Source organism: Astatotilapia calliptera, chromosome 11 (genome assembly GCF_964374335.1).
Source record: "Astatotilapia calliptera chromosome 11, fAstCal68.1, whole genome shotgun sequence".
Classification (NCBI taxonomy): Eukaryota; Metazoa; Chordata; class Actinopteri; order Cichliformes; family Cichlidae; genus Astatotilapia; species Astatotilapia calliptera.
The window spans coordinates 22900451-22919380 of record NC_137432.1 but is presented as its reverse complement, the minus strand read 5'-3'; the positions used below and the strand labels follow the sequence as shown (position 1 = coordinate 22919380).

Genomic DNA, 18930 nt, shown 5'->3' with positions numbered 1-18930 from the left:
GATTTACACATAACTAAAATCTCATGCAATTTCTCCCCAATATTCTAATATCCAAGTTAATTTTTTGACAATCAAGTTGAATCCAGGGTACACTATTTCTCTACTCAGTGCGAGTCTAATGCAGTTGGTCACAAAAGATAAGTACTGTTACAAAATATGAGTGAAAATAAGCGCATCTCTAGCTTTGAAAATGACACAGTTAATGCTGGCGTATCGCTGAATGCAATGAGCTAATCTACAGATCAAAACTCTGCAAGTCACAAATCATATCTACCCAGAGATCTGTCTTGCATCCACCATGAATATCAGGTCACCCATGGCTGGTTTCATGTAGGCTTTCCCTGATGCATGCATTCAAAAACAGACCCGCAGGCTTAAGGTGTGCACACGTTTCCATCTGCTGATCCTTTGGAGCACTGCAATAGGCTTTGCAGCTATCAGAAGGCAGATTGGATCAAAACACCACCCTGAGGGAAGGAGTCCCTGCTGTAGAAATTACCATCGTCCTCACACTCGAAATTCTCTTCTCCACTCATTGTTTCTGCATAGGTGTAATCCACAGCTTAGTCACAGATGAAGAGTGAGCAATAAGGGCATTGCAAGTAATTTTTTTAGCACTCATAAAACACTTCAACAGCAGCTCTGAGCTGCAAATTTTAAATGCCCTTGTATCATTTAGACACTTCAAACCCCAGGCCTTTCAAGGCCTCCCACAAAGAAATAAGATGAAAAATATGAAAATATGACAGACTGCTACTTTTTTATTATTTTTAACTTTTGTTAAAGTCATTGTTAAAAAAAAAAGAATAAATTTCACTGTCAGTTAATTAAAATATCAGGAAAAATATAGAAAAGCAACTGAGAATGATTTATATACATTAATCCTGCACATATACATACACACACAGACACACCGGCTATACACCGTTAAACCAAAAAGCCCATTTTATCATAGTGAGGGCCCACAAGTCTGAGTTTTTGAGCTAAGTGATTCACATACATGTAGAGCTCAGTGCAGCGAATATAGATCAGAATTTACCAAGAGTTTAAAAAAAAAAAAAAGTATACACAGCTGCATAACTCGCTGCTGAAGACAAGAATTCACTGGAGGTGCTGCTCTTGTTTTTACAGAGGCAACTTCAAAACCAATGACAAAAAAAGAGATTTATTTTCCAGTAAAACAATGGCTCTATACATGCATCAAAGCTACCCCAAACCGTTTGAAGGATCAGAGAGCTGACTTGCATAGCTTTACCTCCGTAGTTATCAGACACTAAGCACAAACATCTGAGAGAGATATCCTGCGTCACATTACATCTCTGACATGAGGCGACGCGTCCAAATTCTTCCCAAAACCCGAGGTCTGTTTAATGGAAACAGCAGCTCGTTCAAATCTTAAAACTGCTCATCTTTCTAAAAGTGTATTTCAAATTTTCAAAAAACAAACAAACATAAAAACCCAAAACAAAACAGCCACACATTAAAATAAAAGCTTCTGTAACCAGGCTTAAACTTTTGGAACCCACCGTACATCTTTGTGTTCATACACATATATATGTATATATGTATATGTGTATACATGTATGTGTATACGTGTGTGTGTGTGTGTGTGTGTGTGTACACATATGTATGTGTACACACACACACACACACACACACACACACACACACACACACACACACACACACACACACACACACACACACACACACACACACACACACACGTATGTATATGTATATATACACACATATACATATAGCATCATACACTCAAATCAAAGACAAAACTTAAGCCCCAGTTTTCAAAACTAAAACTACCCAGTTTACCAGAGCTTCAAAAGTTTGTGTATTTAGATTTATATTTTCAAAAATATAAGGTGGCTTTCCCCACAGGCAGGACACGTGAGGCTTCCCAGGATTTAAAAACACACCCAGCTACTGATGAACACTTTGACAGAAGAGGGTCAGGAGCTCAGGAGGAAGAGAAATACTCAAAACGCAAGGAAAAAAGACAAAAAACTGCAACAACAGCCAGCAGACGTACGATCAGCATGTTTAACTAAAAATAAGTCTGACTGAAGACTTTAAAGCATGTACAGGAATTAAAGACTGAAATGTTGAACAATGAACATTAATGATTTGCTTATGTACATTCTTGTAATTTTCCTTTTGACAGCAAAATTAAATCAATGCAGTTTCAAAAATCCAACCCAAAAGTTCCCGCTGAGGGTGTCCCATTATTTCTCTTCGTCCTAAAAAACACATTAAACACAATAAAAGCATAATGAACCGGGGGGGGGGGGATACTTCATTATAGAAGATTCCCACTGCAAAGTAAATTAATCACAATTACAAACACTGCTACATGGCACTGGTCACACCAGGCTGAATTCCAATAAGCAGTTTCTCTCCTCTGCAGAGAAAACAAGTGATTTGGGTGCAGACATTTGCAATGGGAACATCAAGTAGTACAATAGGAAAGCAAGAACCACAAATGCCAAACGGTGACAAAGAAAAACTGAAGCTGTCTGAGCTTCCGAGCAGTGCCTGCCATGTTGGTTTACTGACTTCAGACTAATTCTTTTGCATGTAGTGTCTACAATATTCTGTACACCCTGCGGAGCTCTGTCTTGTCAGCTGTGGACTCACTCATCCTTTAGGGTTTGCCCTCCTTGACCTATTCCACTCACTTCTTGTGTCCCTTTCTTTCACTCTCTCTTTAGTCTTTCCATAGTTTGGGGCACTAGCGTCGTCACATTGTTTGATTATCCTTTTGTCTTTAACCCGTTTGCACTTTGAGCTTTTCTCCCTGCACCCAGTGGTATTATTTTATGAAGCACTCGACACAACAGTTCTACGCCTCCACTGCTCCTACATTGTTGCTGTTTCCCACAGGTGCCCCATTGTTCCCGTTTCCCTCCCCAGCCTCGAAGCTCTTTTCTTCCAGGGGTTTTCCGATCCAGGCTCCGTAGCCGTGGGCGCTGAGAGCTTGGAAAAACTGTTGCTTGGCTTGCTGGAAGGACACAGCAGACATCTTTGCCTGAGCGTAGGAGGGCAGGGAGAGGAGGTCAGTGCGACCGCTTCGCTGGCACAGGGAGCGGAAAAGATGGAATAGATTGGACTTGGACACGCGGGACACGGCCAGTTTGGTCCTGGACAAAAAAGACATTAGCAAAGTGTTTTAAAAAAATGCAAAACAAGTGTGACAGGAAAAGCATTATGGTTTGTCTGGCAGGCTGGCTTGACAAAGTGTTTCCTCAGATCATGCAGTGTTTCTTATTTAGCTTACTTCGCTCCCTGCTGCTCTGTTTTGACTCGCTTAATTAAAATTCAATGAAGCAAAAAATCTGCAAACAGCTTTCAGTTTATGGTGTTTTGTAAAGAGTTTTTATTACTAATGTGGTATAGGAGGGTGTGGGAAGACGTTATAAAGATAAATAAGGGGAAAAAACTCCACAAACTGAAACTGAATTATCACAACCTGCTTCAGTGTTTCCCCCAGAGTGGGTGTCAGCATCCATTCAAATCCCCTAAAGTTAATTCAGTTCATCTGGATGCAACGTTTTCAGTGGGAGAAACGTTTCATCGCTCATCCAAGTGACTTCCTGTCACTTGGATGAGCGATGTCACAAATGTCCAGTGAGGCTGAAGAAGTCTCACCAGACATTTCCTGAGACTGTAGTGGTTACCTGGATGAGCGATAAAACATTTCTGCTACTGAAAATGTAGGTCCACATGAACCGAATTAACTTGGTTGGATTCCTTTATCTGAATTATTGAGCATGCATCAAGACACTTCTTTTCAAAGCTTTATGTGGCCCACACTGAACAACAGCTCAAGATAGCAACAAAGCATTTTGGGAGCTATTAAGTGATCCAATTTAAAATCAGAATGTCTGACTTCTTTTTCCTTGTTATGCAAAAGTCACACTAGGAAAAGCAGTGGCTGTACACCTCAGCGTGACCAACATTACTGCAACCATGTGCAACAATGTTGGACTCCTCTTGCATATACAAATACAGGCCATTTAAAACGGTTTCTTTAATGACAGGGACCAGGTCTGCGACTCCTCGCCATCATCTGCTGTCTTCAAGTGACTGTGGTTAAGGAAGATTGAGTCAGTCTGCTATCAGTCTGTGACTGAATGTGGTCAAGTTGGCAACTGCATGAACTCTGTTTGTAATACCATGATGATTAACTGTAATAAATCAGCAAAAACTGCAAATCTGTTGTTTCTATGTACTGATAATTGACATTATCTACTTATACGCAGAGTGCAAATCTTACACATGGAACAGAAATCCAGAAATTCCTCCACAAATAGTGACGTAGTTGCTGTAGGACGACCATTCAACTGTAAAATGACACAGGTGCTCTGATTGCTTTTACACTGGAATGTAACCTGAACAGTTGCAAAGTGATGCTTTGCAGAGAAGTTGACTCAACGCAGTCTGACTCCAATTGATGCAGTGTGTTGGATCAGTTAGACAGCAATAATTTGCATGCTTTCACTAGTTTGTCTGAGACTGACTGCAGTCAGTCCAAGACTGTGACATGCTTCCTCCCATCATACAACCTGTACAAACACCTTGTGAGTAAACTGATCACCCAGAGGTTGAGTATGCAACATCCTAAACCACTAGGCAATGAGTTGGTTGTTGCAACTACTTGCATTTTGCCTCCAACAGCTATATGTACAAACATAATCTATACTAAAGAAAATAAAGATCAAAAAGGATAATACAATAAGTCTTGAAGCTGTTGAATGTAATGTCAATTGTAGATTTAGACTCAACTCACAATTCTTACTATTAATAATAAAAAAGAAAACAAAAATTCAGTAAAGATAATACGTGTCAGTCCCTACATGCTACATACCCATCTACTTTTCCTTTGGTCCCGTCAAGCACTTCAACACTGTGCTGGTCTGGAAAGCTCCAGTTCACACTGGACTCCTTGGTCTTGCCTGTGTGACGTGTGGAGTCATACACACTCACCCTGCCGACCTACAAGTCCAACCAGGTGGTGTGGGAGAAGGGATGGGGAGAGAGAGCACATTTTGTAAATTAGCAGTTCTTTAATTAGATGAGTAACACGTGCATCACTGATGTGTCAGAGGCGTCACACTGTGTTGATTAGTGTCAAACTAAATGACAAACCAAGAAAATGTTAAGAAAAAAAAAGGCTCAAAAAAAGAAAAAACTGAAAGTGTGGCAGCTGCAATATTTCTTCCTTTTCTCTTGGTGTTACAACAGCAACCTGCTGGCTTTTTGTTAATTGATGGATGAGCCAAATTTAAAATAATATGAGCAATAAAAAAAAAGAAAGCTGTGCAGGCACAAATAGGATTGTTGGCAGCTTGATGGATTTAGTGAGAATAAACTTAATGTTCATGATTAATGTTCCAAGTGTGACCTTGCCAAAAACCTGTGCGGTTACCTCAGGGTGGTTCAGCTTGAAGGAAGCGGGGAGACTTTGCGTGAAAGCCTCGCCGTCTCTGGCCAACCGACAGCAAACGGCGCGTGTCAGGTGACCGTGGCTGTACAAATAGCCTGTTGGATAAGAGACGCAAAGACATGCTGTAAAACTGGTATCCAAGTCCAGAACCAATGCAATGGGAGTCCACCATTTTTCACTGACTCTTATCTGCACAAAGAAATCTTTATATTTTACCAAGTGTGATGGACTTCAGGTAGATGGGATCCAGGAAATGGGTAAGCAGTGCCCCCTGTAGGCCTATCACATTCCAGCGCAGGATCTTATCACTGCAGCTCATTGTCCTCAGCCTTTCACCGTGCTGGATGCCATCCCAGGTGGGTACAATGGCACTTGACTCCACAGGGATGGTGCCCTCACCTGGCAAAGACCAACAGCACACTCTTGCTTACAAACCGGGATGTGGTATCATTTGCTTTCATCTACATTTCATGACAGATCATGTACATAAAAGCCAATTTCTCCTTCAGTATCGTGCCTCACCATTCTCCACTTTAGTGCGAAGCTTGCCCTGCTTAGCATTCTCAAATAGAGGCTGGTGGCCTTGAGCTTCATCCCCCGCCTCACTGCATGACTTATCAAACAGAGCACCGTCCCCACACGGTGCCGTACTAAGGATGAGAGAAAAAGGAGAGAGATAAGGTATTGCTATGATGCACAGCCAAGCAACCTGCAGTTTAGGAGATGAGACCTCACAGAGCTAAACAGGAAACACTGATGTGTGAAAGTGAAGGCTTGGGGGGAGTGAAGAAAGAGAAAGAAAACATCTCATACTCCCACCTAATGTAGAGGTGAAAGGTGATGTCAGATTTGATCCGTAGTTTGTTATTCTCCGCCGGTTCAAATATACTATCGTCTGCACCTTCATAGTGCTTGAGCAGCTCACTGTACAGAAACCTGAGAGGAAAGGAGAAGGTGAGCTAGACTTATAATGTCCCACAGACGCCGTTTCAGGGAGAGGGGGGTATTTTTAGAAGTGTAGGAGAAACACTGATAAAGAAGCAAGATATCAATTTCTACCGAATAAATCCTCTTCTGGAGATGATTTCTGCATGGCAGTCATTAACAGTCTCTCCTTTAAGGCTCAGCTCCTCCCCTTTAACACAGCGATTTCCTGACAACAAGAATGAGAGAGAGGGAGAGGAAAAAAAGACAAATTCAATGTCAAAAAAACACGACAATGTGGCGCCTCTCGGTTCAGCGGTGACCTAGTTGCTTCAGCTTTGTGACAGTACATACCTCTAAGCGCAGAAATCCACAAAACTAAACATCGTGGAAAAATGCAGGGGCAATCCCCCCCATCCACCCCCACAGTGCTCCACAATTAAAATTTTTTACTACTTTGGTCATTTCATATGTTATACGCTAAAGGTAATGGATGTACCAGTTCCAAGGCTGACAACAGTCCCCAGGCCCTCCCCCCTCCTCATGATGATCGTGGCCAGAATCTTGCGTCCCAGAAGGCAGTGCTGGATCCGTGTGGTCAGAGCGTTGAAGCGCTGGTGACTCAACATTGCTATCTGATCATGCAGTGTGCTGCCGCTCACTGGTAACTAGCAGAGGGGAGTACAAAAACATGCAAATGAAAGAAAGACAGGAAGCATTATTTAAGACATTATTATTCAACATTCAGGATTCTCTGAATATGAATTGGACAAAAATGTGAAACTAAAACAGGAGAATATAACAAACTGCATGTTTTAGTATGCTGTCTATACAGACGTGTCACTTCCTTACACATTTGTGTTGTGTTCTTTATTGTGAAGCACTTTACCTTAGACTGCTTTTGTCTTGAACGAGGTTATACATTTTAAATGTACATGAAGACATTTTCTGATATTATTTTCTCAGGAGAGCAAGTGAAGTGGTTAGTTGATTATCCTTCAAGCATTTACTGTAGATTACTTTGAGCTTAATCTTTCAGCACAAGTAATCAAGCTAAGCAGAACCTGTTGCTATGCTCTACTTTTTCATTCCATTATGTTCAGCTGTAATCCCACGCTGAGCCACGGAAAGCTCTTTTAAAGCTGCTGCACTTTAACTTTTAAGATGAAATGCGTGAATTCATTGAATAGTCAGTACCTCAGCTGGTGTAAGCTCCCCAGTGCGGGCTGCTCTCTCAGCTTCTCCAATCAGAACGCGCAGTGCAGCATCAGCTGCTTCCTGCTTTCCCTGCTTCTTGTTGGACGCACAGACGGGAGGGAACCAGCGTCCGCCGAGCTTGGCCTGGTAGGTGAACCTGAGAAGATGGGCAAAAAGTAAGATAAGCAGAGGATTTTTCTTGGTCCCCCCCCTCCCGTGATTGCATGGAAACCCCAGCTGTTTTAACAAAGAAATAAACACAAATATCTATTCTAATAATTCCCTCATAGCATGAGTTGCTATTGCAACACACCAAAGATCCTGGAAAGCGAGGCAAAAAAAGAAATGTTTAAATTATTCGAAAATCTACATAAAATATTCCTTTTACAAGTATGTGGCAGCCCAGACAGTAGTAGAACTCCTGGTCTGTGGGTTTGGTTGCATCATGGTCTAACATACTTAGGGTCATGTGGCGGTCCAGACTGGCCCACAAGGCGGATCTCGGCAGCAAAGCCACGGGCTCTGGCATACTCCAGAAGACCCGACACTGCATTGTTGTTCAGGTGGTTGATGAGGTCCCCGACCCCTGCCTCGTGGGCTGCTCGCAACTCATCTGCAGTAAGTGGAGGTAAACTGGGGCATGTTGCCCCAGAAAAACTCTCGTCACTGCCACTGGAAGGACCCAGGGGCAACTGAGGCTGGAGAAGACAGATGGGTGAGGCGGTGATGCAAAAGAAAGATGTGAACAGTAAAGAAAAGAGCTTTGTGACAGATGTGACAAAAATAATTTCTTTATGCCCAAGAAATCAATTATCCCTTTAATTTTAGGAATATGCAATCCCCATCTATTCTTGGTTACTCATTAAACACCTTGTTGAGCTGCAGTTTCCCATCAGCCATTAATTCTTTGACAGCCTCCTCTGCTGCCAGCTGGCGAGCTGCCTTCTTGTTTGGAGCTGAGGCCTCTGCAAACAAGCTCTCTCCCACCTTCACCCTGTACATGAACCTGAGCCCAGAACAGAGAAAGGGAAACGAAAGGATTATAACTGAGATCAGATTCATAACTCCACATTTACAAAGCCTGAACAGATGCACCATGATCACAATGAAACTGGAGCCTGTACTAAGATCATGATCAAGAGTAGTGATCGTGTTTTCTGGAAAGTGATGGCAAGAAAACACAAGTTTATACTGTTTGTCTGACTCGCCCATCAACTGAACAAAGACGTTTTTGTGCCTTTGTCAGATGACTACAGTACTGAGAGATATTGAACAGCTGCTGCTCTGAGGCAGAAAAGTATGACCACAGAGAGAAACTCAACCTATGAGCATGCAGTGTGGAGAAGAACATCCAAACAGATTCAAAGGGAAGTGAATGAGTCAGTACCTTGGATCATGCGGTGGACCCGCCTGTCCAGTGTTGATGAACTCGATGGGCTTCCCACTGCGCTGGCTGTACTCCATAAGGACAGACACCGGATTCTTGCCACCAGGCAGAGAGCGGGACAGGGGTTGGCGAGGTCCCTCTGCCGTCCCTTCCACACCGCCAGACCCCAAAATCCCCCCTGTGCTTTCAGCAGGCCCCTTGTGGAGAGAGTAAACAAAAATGCCAACTATAATTTACGGCACTTCTCAGACACAGTTTTTAATTGGTCTCCAACATTAGATAACGGCTATGGACACAGTTTTAGCCAGCACAGGTAATTAGACTTCTGTTTACAGTTCATGCCCTGGTGAATAAATTCAACACTCTCAATTGACGAAAGTCTGACCAGTCACAGGCAATTAGTTAAAGCGTGCTGTGACTAAATGTGATTTCATTTCTTAAAATGCATAAGGGGTCGTATTTTCACAGATTACAAAAGAACTTACGCTGGTGTCTGGAGGTAGCTCCATCACCTGGTCCACATTGCCAGTATTTTCCTCATCGGCGGTGCACGTCCCCCCTTGCATCTCTTTGACAAGGATTCGCAGTGTGGCTGCAGCAGCATCCTTTTTTGCAACTTTCTTACTAGAAGCTTCCGCGACAGGAAACAGCCTCCCGTTGAGCATCACCTGCATACGAAATCTAACAGACGCAAAAAAGCAAATACAGATGTGACACAAGTATCTGCAAATATGATTAATTCAAGAAAAATTTACCAAGATTCCTACGTTGACTAACAAGCAAAGTAATTTACATTTTTAGTTCGATTTCACTTCGGCAGATCTATTTCTTATAGACTCTGAACACACAGATCTGTGTAGGTGTAAAAACAAAACTATCACATAATGAAAAAATGATAGGATTTACCCTCTGTATCGGTTAAGTCTTATCGGTGTAGAACAATTTCCGTACAAAAGAAAACGGAAGAAAGAGAGCATATTTCTCATTTCATTTCCTTTTTGATAAAGCATATAGTTTGGGCTGGATCAGGTGACCCTGAATCCTTCCTTAGTGGGACTGCAATAGGCCTAGGCTTCTTGGGGTTTCCCATGATGCACTGAGTGGTTTTTTTTTGTTCATTCTTCTTTTTTTACTCACTACATGTTTATAAACCTCCCTGCATTTAATCACTAGTTATTACTAATTTCGGGCTCTCTTCCACAGCATGTCTTTTGTTCTGTCTTCCTCCCATCACCCCCAAGGGGTTGCAGCTGATGACTCCCCCTCCCTAAGCGTGGTTATGCTCTTGAGGTTTCCTCCTGTTAAAAGGGAGTTTATCCTTCCCACTGTCGCCAAGTGCTCGCTCAAAAGGCACATTTTATTGTTGGGGTTTTCTCTGTATTACTGAAGAGACACTAACTTACAATATAAAGCACCTTGTTGTGACTGTTGTTGTGATTTCGAGCCATATAAACAAAACTGAACCTAACTGAATTAATGAGCTCGTGAAAATCCTCGTAACACAGCAGGACTGTCACTATTAATTGCGATATTTTATGAGTTAAACTTGGTAAAGTAATTATTGTGGCACTAAAACCTGAGTCAGTGATTAGCCGTAACAAACCAGTAAGTGCCATAATAGCATTTACAAAGCCTGGTGTATGTGGATCATTTCACTAACCTAGGATCGTGGGAGGGTCCTGACTGGTCCAGCAGCAGGAACTCGCAGTTCTGGCCCAGATACTGGGCATACTCCATGAGACCGCTCACAGGGTTCTTCAACCTTACCTCCTGTAACTTAGCCCACAGATTCTGGGGAGGCGGGGCAGCCACTGAGACAGCTACAGTCCCCATGGCATTGGTTTTCTCGGATGCCTTTTTTTCAGCATCCGTCTCTCTGCGAATAGCATTGAGGAATTCAGGGATGTCATCAGTGGACCACTGTCCTTCATTGGCGTTTTCGCTTTTACATGAGGCAGAGGAAAGGGGCTAAAAGGAGGAACGAGATGGAAAGGGAAAATTGAGGTAAAAGGGTTAATATAGGCAGGGTAGATCTTCAAGTCTTATCTAAATGCGATTAATAAAAAGTTCACATTTTCAGCAAAGTGTCTCTCAGAGCAATAGTTCAACATTTGGAAGAGAATTAGAAAGAAAGATTGACACTGCTTTTATGTTTGTTGGATAAATCCACAGATGGTTGATTTGGCTTAGTATAAAGGCTGGAAACGGGGAAATGAGCGAATAAGCTTATGTCTCAAAATGTCAAGCTACTATTTTAATCTTTTCAGAATGCATGCTGTGTTTTACTGGGGAAATATCTTTAATACCTAGAATTTGTTATCCATTGAGCTTGACCTATTTAGCTGAAAGAGTTTCAAATTTATTATTTTTAAGTTATGGTTTGATTTTCATTTAGCCGCCACATTTCAAGGAATCTTTGTATTGTTCTATATGTAGCAGACCTACACTACAGATGGATTCACCTTAGTGCAGGCAAAGCCAGGGACCATGCTGAGCTGCAAACACACTTTTATTGTCACTTTGCACGGACAAATGCAGAATAAATCAAAACCCTGTGCACTCAGGTGGAGCCTGCCTGGCAGGGTGAATCACACTGGACTCCAAACAATAACTCGGAGAAAAAGTCTGGCTCAGCCCACAACCCAGCTGTGGAGTCCTAAGGCTTTTCTTATTTCACTAATTTGTTCCTTCTCGTCTTCTCTGTCCTCTCGACGGTGACCTGGAAATCAATCTCAGTACACTATGCTGAAGGGTGTCACAATTCCCAAAACCCAACTGGAGGACAGAGGAAAGAAGAGGCTTGCCAGAAGAGCTCTAATGGAGGATGCACAGGTTTGGATCAAGTGTTTTTACCTTCAGTGTATAAAAGAGGCGTAGCTGGAAAAGACAAGCAACGCTAGAAGGCGGACTCTTTACACAACTTGTCCTTTTTCTTCACAATTTGTTCCAGTTAGATGATCAAACTTTGTGCTCTTCACTGTTTCTTTGTGTGTGATTAGAAAAGAGTATGGCTTGTCACAGTGCGCCATGCTGTGAATTTAATTAAACTTGGCCCTAAATCTGAGATCATAAAATACAGCAGGGATTCAGGTAGAATAAAAACACAAGTTGAGTCCAACATCAAACTGAACCAATCTTGTTTTGGAAAGAGGCTCTGAGGCAAAGATTTCAAATCTGATTAAACGCCTGTTGCTTTGCCTCCTCTGCTTGAATCTCTGGTGTGACACAGATGCACAAAATAAATAACTAAATAAAATTTTAGGGGAAATAAGAAGGGTGGCTGGTTTATGCCATCTGGTCACAGCTGGCTGATTGGCAAAATCAAGGCAGGTGTATTGGTCACTGCCCCCTGAACTACTCTGCCTCACTTCTTCTCCTGCAGCTGAGTGAAAACCCAAAGCCATTTATAATTAAACAAATCAAAATGTATAAAGCAAAAACTCTAACTATACCTACCGCTTCACTAAGAATTTGGTCTGGTATCCAACCCCCCGTAAGTACCTCAAGGCCTGGTAATGGTGGTAGCGGTGATGGGGAAAAGATGGCACTCACTTCCTCCTCTTCTACTTCCATTTTAACCAGGACAGCCGGGTTGCTCTGTGCAGCTTTGAGACTCCTCTCCATTCTCTCTCGGCGGTGGGTGGAGAGCTCCCATGTTGGAGGGTTGACTTCAACATTCCTAACGACTTCACCTTGCTTTTCTAGGGCGTACAGAGTAGAATTGACCTGCTTAGCAGTCTTGAGTCCAATATTTTTCGCTATGTTAAGAGCTGTTGCCTCCCTTGATTGAAGAAGGTATTTAAAAATCTGTTCCTTCTGTTCTGCCATCATAGCACCTTTAATGTCCTGATCAGGAGAGCTGGAAGTGCTGGGATGTTGCTTCTTGTGGTGTTGACCTTTTGCTGATGACTGGGAATCTTCAGAGTCAGAAAACTCTAAAGAGGAGGAATATGAAGAACTTGATTCTGTGTCAGAGTCCTCTTCTTTGGCCTGGACTTCCTCTTCGGTTTCTGTTTCAACCTTTTCTTCAGGTTTTTGTGGGGGTTCTGAACTGGCTAACAAATATGGAGGTTGATTTTGTACGTGATACTTTGTGCTTTGGTCTTCCTCGACTCTGAGAGGTTCTCTGTATAGTGTCCACTCAGGAGGGGTTAATCCTTGCTTGGAAGCTTTCTGTAAGTGTTCCAAAGAGTACAGAGCCTTGTTGACTACCTTTTTGGGAAGATGCAGTTTTCTGGCTAACACTTTAGCAGAAATACTTTCACTTGGCTTCAACGCAGCCAAAGCCTCATGTACCTCGCCCTGTATTTGAGTTGTGAGAGTGATGTTAGGTTTACAAAAACTTAAATTTCCTGTGCTGCTGGATGAAGAATGTTTGTCAAACCTTTCTCCTCCTCTGTTGGGCCTGTCTTTGAGCAACAAACCCTGAAACTGGTCACAGAGTGAATCTGTTTGGGTGCGCCATTGTCTACTGGAGTGTTGGTTATGGTTTTTACCTTGGAACTGGTTTTGATTCAAATGTCGAGGTGCTAGGTTACCTCTTGAAGCTCCTGCACCAGGTCGGTATGGTCTCCGGTCTTGGCTAGCCCCTCTACCACTAGGGCTGCTGTTTGGATGTCTACAGTATCCTGACTGAGGCTGGTATAAAGTACTATGTGACCTGTTGGGTACAAATCCTCCTCCTCCTCCTCCTCCACTCACAGTGGCTCTAAACTGTGGAGCCTCAGAGATCCGCCCTGTCAGGAATTCTCTTTGTTTGTCATAAAAGGAATTAGGGCTTGGACCTGCACCGTGATTCGGGCTGTACAAGCTATTATGGGTGACAGAGTTTGGGACCACTTTAATGTGGCTTGGTGTAGGGGGGGTAGAAGGGATTAGGGGAGATGAGGGCTGTATGTGTGCTTCAGGGTGGGTAGGACCGTCGTAGTAACTTGGATGTGGGATCTGCTGTGGCCCAGCTCTGGGATAGAATACACCTGGGCCAGGTCTATAGAAGTTATCCCTTTCCTGCACGCGGGGTTGTGGATGCCTGTAGTAATGTTCTTTGGAAGGCCCTCCTCTACCTCTGCTCATAGCGCAGGGGTTGAGCGTGAAGGGGGCCGATGCTGCCGGCTGTGCAGCTTCTGTATTAGTGTATGTCCTCTAGCGCAAACAGAATACCCTGATCAGGAGTCAGGGCAGGCCAGTTGCATGCTGAGAGACCCTGAAATAAAAACAAAGGGCAAAGTTAGGAGAATACCAATAAATTGAGACAAATAACAGCAAGATAACTCAACTGTTGAAGAAAAAAAAAAAGAAGAAGAAAACTTTTAAAAATTAAGGAGCAGTCGGGAGGTTAAGAAAAAAACTGTCATTCCAGCCAGTACCACAAGTTCAGACTGTGCTGGCAACCCTCCAACCTGCTCAAGTGTCCTTGGATAAGTCACTAAATCTATAACAACTCCAAGAGCAGGGTTTTAAGCAACTGTCTATGCCACTGCTTTCTTAAAATACAGCAGCAAACAACACAGAGGATTACTCAAAATGTGGTCAATATGGAAGGTTGGAGGAAATGTGGAGACGACAAGCTGGGAGTGCTGCATATATCATCAGATTATCATAACTATTCAGTCTACAAGGATACTGCAGGGTGACATACTATCTCTTCCAGTCACACTGAAACCAAACCCCGGTTAAAAAGGAAGCTGATAAATAATGCAGACCTTGTTGCAACTATTCTGTATTATTTCTGGCCTTAGAAATTATCGCTGGATCTGAAGCCGAAGCAGAGAGGGAAAGTGAGACTGATGCAAACAAGGAGAACAGACAAGGGCACAGAGGGACATGGGCTAAAAAGTCATCAGTAACAAACTGCAGACAGGGAAAAAAACCTGCAGCAGTTAGCTAGCAATTCTGGTTATAATGTTATTTTTCACAGAGCTAGCTAGAGTAATTCTTCTAGCATGCATGAAAATAAAACATTAAAAAAAAATTTGCAATCTGAAACAGAAATTTTGACCTACACTGTCCCAGAACTTTAAAATCCTTCTATGGGAGAAACAAACATTGATTCCTCCTCAAGTGTCATATCTGACAACATTCAATAATGTCTATATCAGGCAGAATGACAACAAGGAGACACCCAATACTGAGTCAGGTTTCATCCCCTCTGGCACAGTCAGCATCAACGGCATGTCGCTGAGAGCTGAGCGGACCGAACATAGCGCATTAACAGAGAACACCATAGTGTTGGTTCATCGCTGTAATAAGGGCCGACAGGGCCGGCAGCAGAGGGGCCAAACAGTACTGAAGCTGACTCATCTTGACCCTGATGCAAGGCAACATTTGACAGCCAAAATAACAACTGTGTTTTTCAGAATCTGCGTTCACTACACTCTCCTTTGTTGTTAGCCTAGACAGAGATGTAGACAAGACTGTGCATCTGACAACTGATTGAGAACACTATTTAATACAAAAAACAAACCAAAAAACCCATTAAAGACAAAACACCTCCTGACATTGAGAGTCACCCTCTTCTATCATCACTAAGCTTTGTGCCCTCTGTTTCCTGAATATGTCAGAAATGAAGTCTCTAGATTTAGCGCGCACACACCTCCACATGTGCACGCAATATGCTATATTTACAAGCAGGAAAGGGCCCGTGGAGTCTTACAGCATCATCAGAGGCATTATAACACACTGACTTTAACAGTTCTCACCTACAGTAGTTCAAATGAAAGTGGCAGCGCTGAAAAAGTAAATAGAAGTAGTAAAAAGCGCCCTTACTTTTGCAGATTCCTAAAGGCGACTAATCCAAGACTCGATCCCATGTAAATAAGGTAATAATAATAATTATAACAATAAAATAAACGTTACAGATTAATGTAAGAATAAAGACGGAACCCGTGGTAGAATGGGTGAAAAAAAAATAATCACAAATCTATGTAGTGCTGAAGGTGTTGTCCAAAATGCAGGGTCTTCCGGTTTTGGGTGATCAGGTCCTAATCGCAGCACAAAGATGAACACCGGAGAGGTTTGCGCGCTTATAAAGCCTGCTGCAAGATGCGTTAGTACACTGTTACACGGCGATGATGAAGGGAAAATCCGCGGGGTTGTTACTGTAATAAAAAGGAAACTGTCCTCCACTAAAAGGGTTAAGTTTCGATTTCATTTCTGAAGAAAACTTAGGTTTCTGTCGCCAGTCACGTGACCACGAGGCACACCGGAACTGTTTAAAGGTTAAGCTTCCTCATCTCTGTTCGAAGAGGTCAGATTTAAAAAAAAATATAGCGACGTCCTTGCTGCTCCACAACAAACCAGGGCATAGTCTCCTCGGTGCTTGCTGTAGGAGACAACACTCGCTCGGATCAATTTCTCGCTTTAAAAATAAAACAAGGAAAACGAAAGAAGCGGGTGAAAGGAATGTAATACATTTTAGGAGACTCAAATATTGTCCCAAAGCGTCAAAATTTTGCTATGAATTTAGATGGCATACTAAATCAAGACTCCGGGCTCCACCTGATTTCAAATTGCCTGAAATATTTTTTAAATAATAAATCATATTGCCAATGTGCTGTTGTAGCTTTATCTACAAAAGAAAATGCTTGAATCCAAACAGTTAATGTGGAAAACAGCTGCACAGCGTAAAAGGGGGGTTTATAAAAATAAAACGGAAACTTACAAACTTTTTTGTTAATCAAAGCAAACGAATACTATCTGTCTCTCTTATCACTTTCATGAAGGTTAGCATTAAATTCAGTTACTTTAAAACTGGAGGTCTGACAAACAAGACAAGGTTAATAATTAGAGAAACACGAGGCTTAAACGTTAGGAGCTACAGGTTAGACCAACTTGATATTCATATTTTTGTTCCAGACACAACAGCTCTCACTATTATTAATTAATAAATCGGTGAAAAGACAGTATCAGGGGATGAAATGACCAGTTGATAGAAGCTAACTGAGCATCGTTCCTCCTCCGGCTAACTGAGGTTAGCCTGCTAGCTCCGCACTGGCACTGCACCATTTCTAACTGTCGCCTGCATCGCAGCAGGCTCGTTATCTGCTACAGTCAAACAGCGATAAACGCCTCACACAAAGTCTACAAAATGACTTCAGGACAAGCCATAGCCTTTAGCAGTTACCTCACTTCGCCGTGTTTCCTGGTAGTGCGTGGTTGCTGGTGTGTGATGTTTTAATGCGGTGAAAGAAACAATCAAAGAACTGATGCGGGGAATAGTGACGCAAAGGCTGCGACTGACGATTATACGTCGCAAGCAAATGACGTAGAACCTTGCTAAAGTTTCAATATTGTTCAAACCATTGACTAACCAATGACTGTAGAAAACAGTCAAAACGTACCAAAAACAATATAACTGAAAACTGAAAGTAGGTATAACCTAGAACTTAGTTGTACTTTTAATTCATCATTCTATAAAAGCTGTATGTGAACATAGGTCTTCATCACAAAAACGTATCACAGACATTAGAATAAGCATTGTAGGCCTACAATACACTGGAAAGGCATTTCATTCTTTCTGTGATGACAACACATAATATTCATAATAGATTATCTCAAAGCTGAGTCTACGAGTGTGAGTCGTGTGTGAGCATTGTTAAACATATGTTAGAATACAATAATAGTACATAAAACCTAGGTGCAACATAATTCAATTTGTGAGGAAGACACTACATTTGCTTATAGAGAGTATAGAGAAGGTGAGACAGCGCTTAACTGTGTCTTTGTGGATTTAAACAAAGAATATGATAGGGGGACAAGAGGAACTGTAGCACTGTAAAGAAGTGAGGAGTGGCAGAAAAGTATGTGACAGTGGTGAAGGGCATGTATGAGGACATGGGACAGTGGTGAGGTGTGTGGCCAGATGGGGGTGGGATTACATCAGGTATCTGCTCCAAGCCCATTTTTGTTTGCAGTGGTGATGGACAGACTGGCAGATGAGGTCATGCAGGAGTCTCTGTGGACTGTGATGTTTGCAGATGACATTGTGATCCATGATGAGATTAGGGAGTGGCTGTAAGAGAACCTGCAGAGCTGATGGTATGCTCTGAGGAGTAGAAGAATGAAAATCTGAGGAACTAAGAAAGAATACATACATGTGAATGAGAGGGAAGTGCAAGGAGGTGGATGAGTTAAATATGTAGCACTGCCAAAGCTATAGGCTGTGCACAAAAGAAGCGAAGGAGAGGCAGGAGTGGATGGAGACAACTGTGTGGGATAATTTGTGAATGAAGGATAGCAGCATGACTGAAAGGGAAGGTTTACAAGATAGTAGTGAGACCTGCTATGATGTATGGTTTGGACACAGTAGTACTAACAAAAAGACAGGAGGAAGACTTGAAGATGCTCAGTTTTCAGTGGGAGTGACCAGGATTGTATAGGCCTGTCCTACGAAGCAGGTTTTCATCTTATCCAGGTAACTGTAGGGTTAAGCCTGTTTTTTCTTTATTAGAAAGGATTGATATATCACCATGGTAACTTACTGCAAAATTCCAGACTACAGATCAGCAAGTATGAAATCACCATCTACTGACCAATCAATTTTCTGGAAAACATTGTCAGCACTCCTGGAAGATCCAGACAGAAAGAAGATCTAAAGTTTTTAATAGCATCTCATACTTTGTGTTTCCCTGTTGATGATATATTTGTAGACACAACTTTCCTTTTTTTAAATGTCTGCAGTTTTTTAATTTTATTGCTTTGTAAGTTTGAGTATGTGATTTGAAAACAGAGCAACTACGTGCTATATCGAATTTGCATGTAGACAACGCTGATGCTCTGGAATAACCTTCCCCTCCAAATTAGACAAGCGTCATCAGTGCAGGTCTTTAAGTCCAGATTGAAAACCTATTTTTATTCCCTGGCTTTTAACTCTGTAGGAAACTGACACCTTCTTATTTATTTTATTGTATGTAATGATTTTATGGTATTTTTAATTTGGTTGTTGTTTTGATCTGTGTTGTTC

The 18930-nt window shown here is 42.2% G+C and overlaps 1 protein-coding gene across 4 annotated transcripts; it reads right to left on the bottom strand.

Annotated features, from left to right (window-relative positions):
- Positions 1 to 741: 741 nt before the first annotated feature.
- On the bottom strand, positions 742 to 17229 carry adar (adenosine deaminase RNA specific). 4 transcript variants are annotated; one of them, XM_026184506.2, is made up of 16 exons: positions 17092 to 17229; positions 12426 to 14172; positions 10630 to 10937; positions 9455 to 9650; positions 8970 to 9166; positions 8453 to 8588; positions 8042 to 8280; positions 7583 to 7739; positions 6885 to 7053; positions 6521 to 6614; positions 6281 to 6397; positions 5984 to 6111; positions 5678 to 5860; positions 5444 to 5556; positions 4883 to 5010; positions 742 to 3155 (listed from the first exon to the last, which is right to left on the bottom strand). In XM_026184506.2, the coding sequence occupies exons 2-16, from the start codon at positions 14040 to 14042 to the stop codon at positions 2858 to 2860; spliced, it is 4080 nt and encodes a 1359-aa protein (XP_026040291.2). In that variant the 5' UTR covers positions 14043 to 14172; positions 17092 to 17229; the 3' UTR covers positions 742 to 2857. The 4 variants fall into 4 exon arrangements, with proteins under 4 accessions (XP_026040291.2, XP_026040293.2, XP_026040294.2 ...); XM_026184508.2 differs by having other exon boundaries at positions 12471 to 14172; XM_026184509.2 differs by having other exon boundaries at positions 12522 to 14172.
- Positions 17230 to 18930: the final 1701 nt, after the last annotated feature.

Excerpts from the sequence above, each read along its gene's own strand:
- adar (XM_026184506.2), bottom strand. The coding sequence starts at position 14,042 with ATGAGCAGAGGTAGAGGAGGGCCTTCCAAAGAACATTACTACAGGCAT. Across the intron at positions 7,740-8,041 it reads GGACCGCCACATGACCCTAA|GTTCACCTACCAGGCCAAGC; the intron begins GTATGTTAGACC and ends CCATCTTCTCAG. Across the intron at positions 5,557-5,677 it reads CCTGAAGTCCATCACACTTG|GCTATTTGTACAGCCACGGT; the intron begins GTAAAATATAAA and ends CTTATCCAACAG.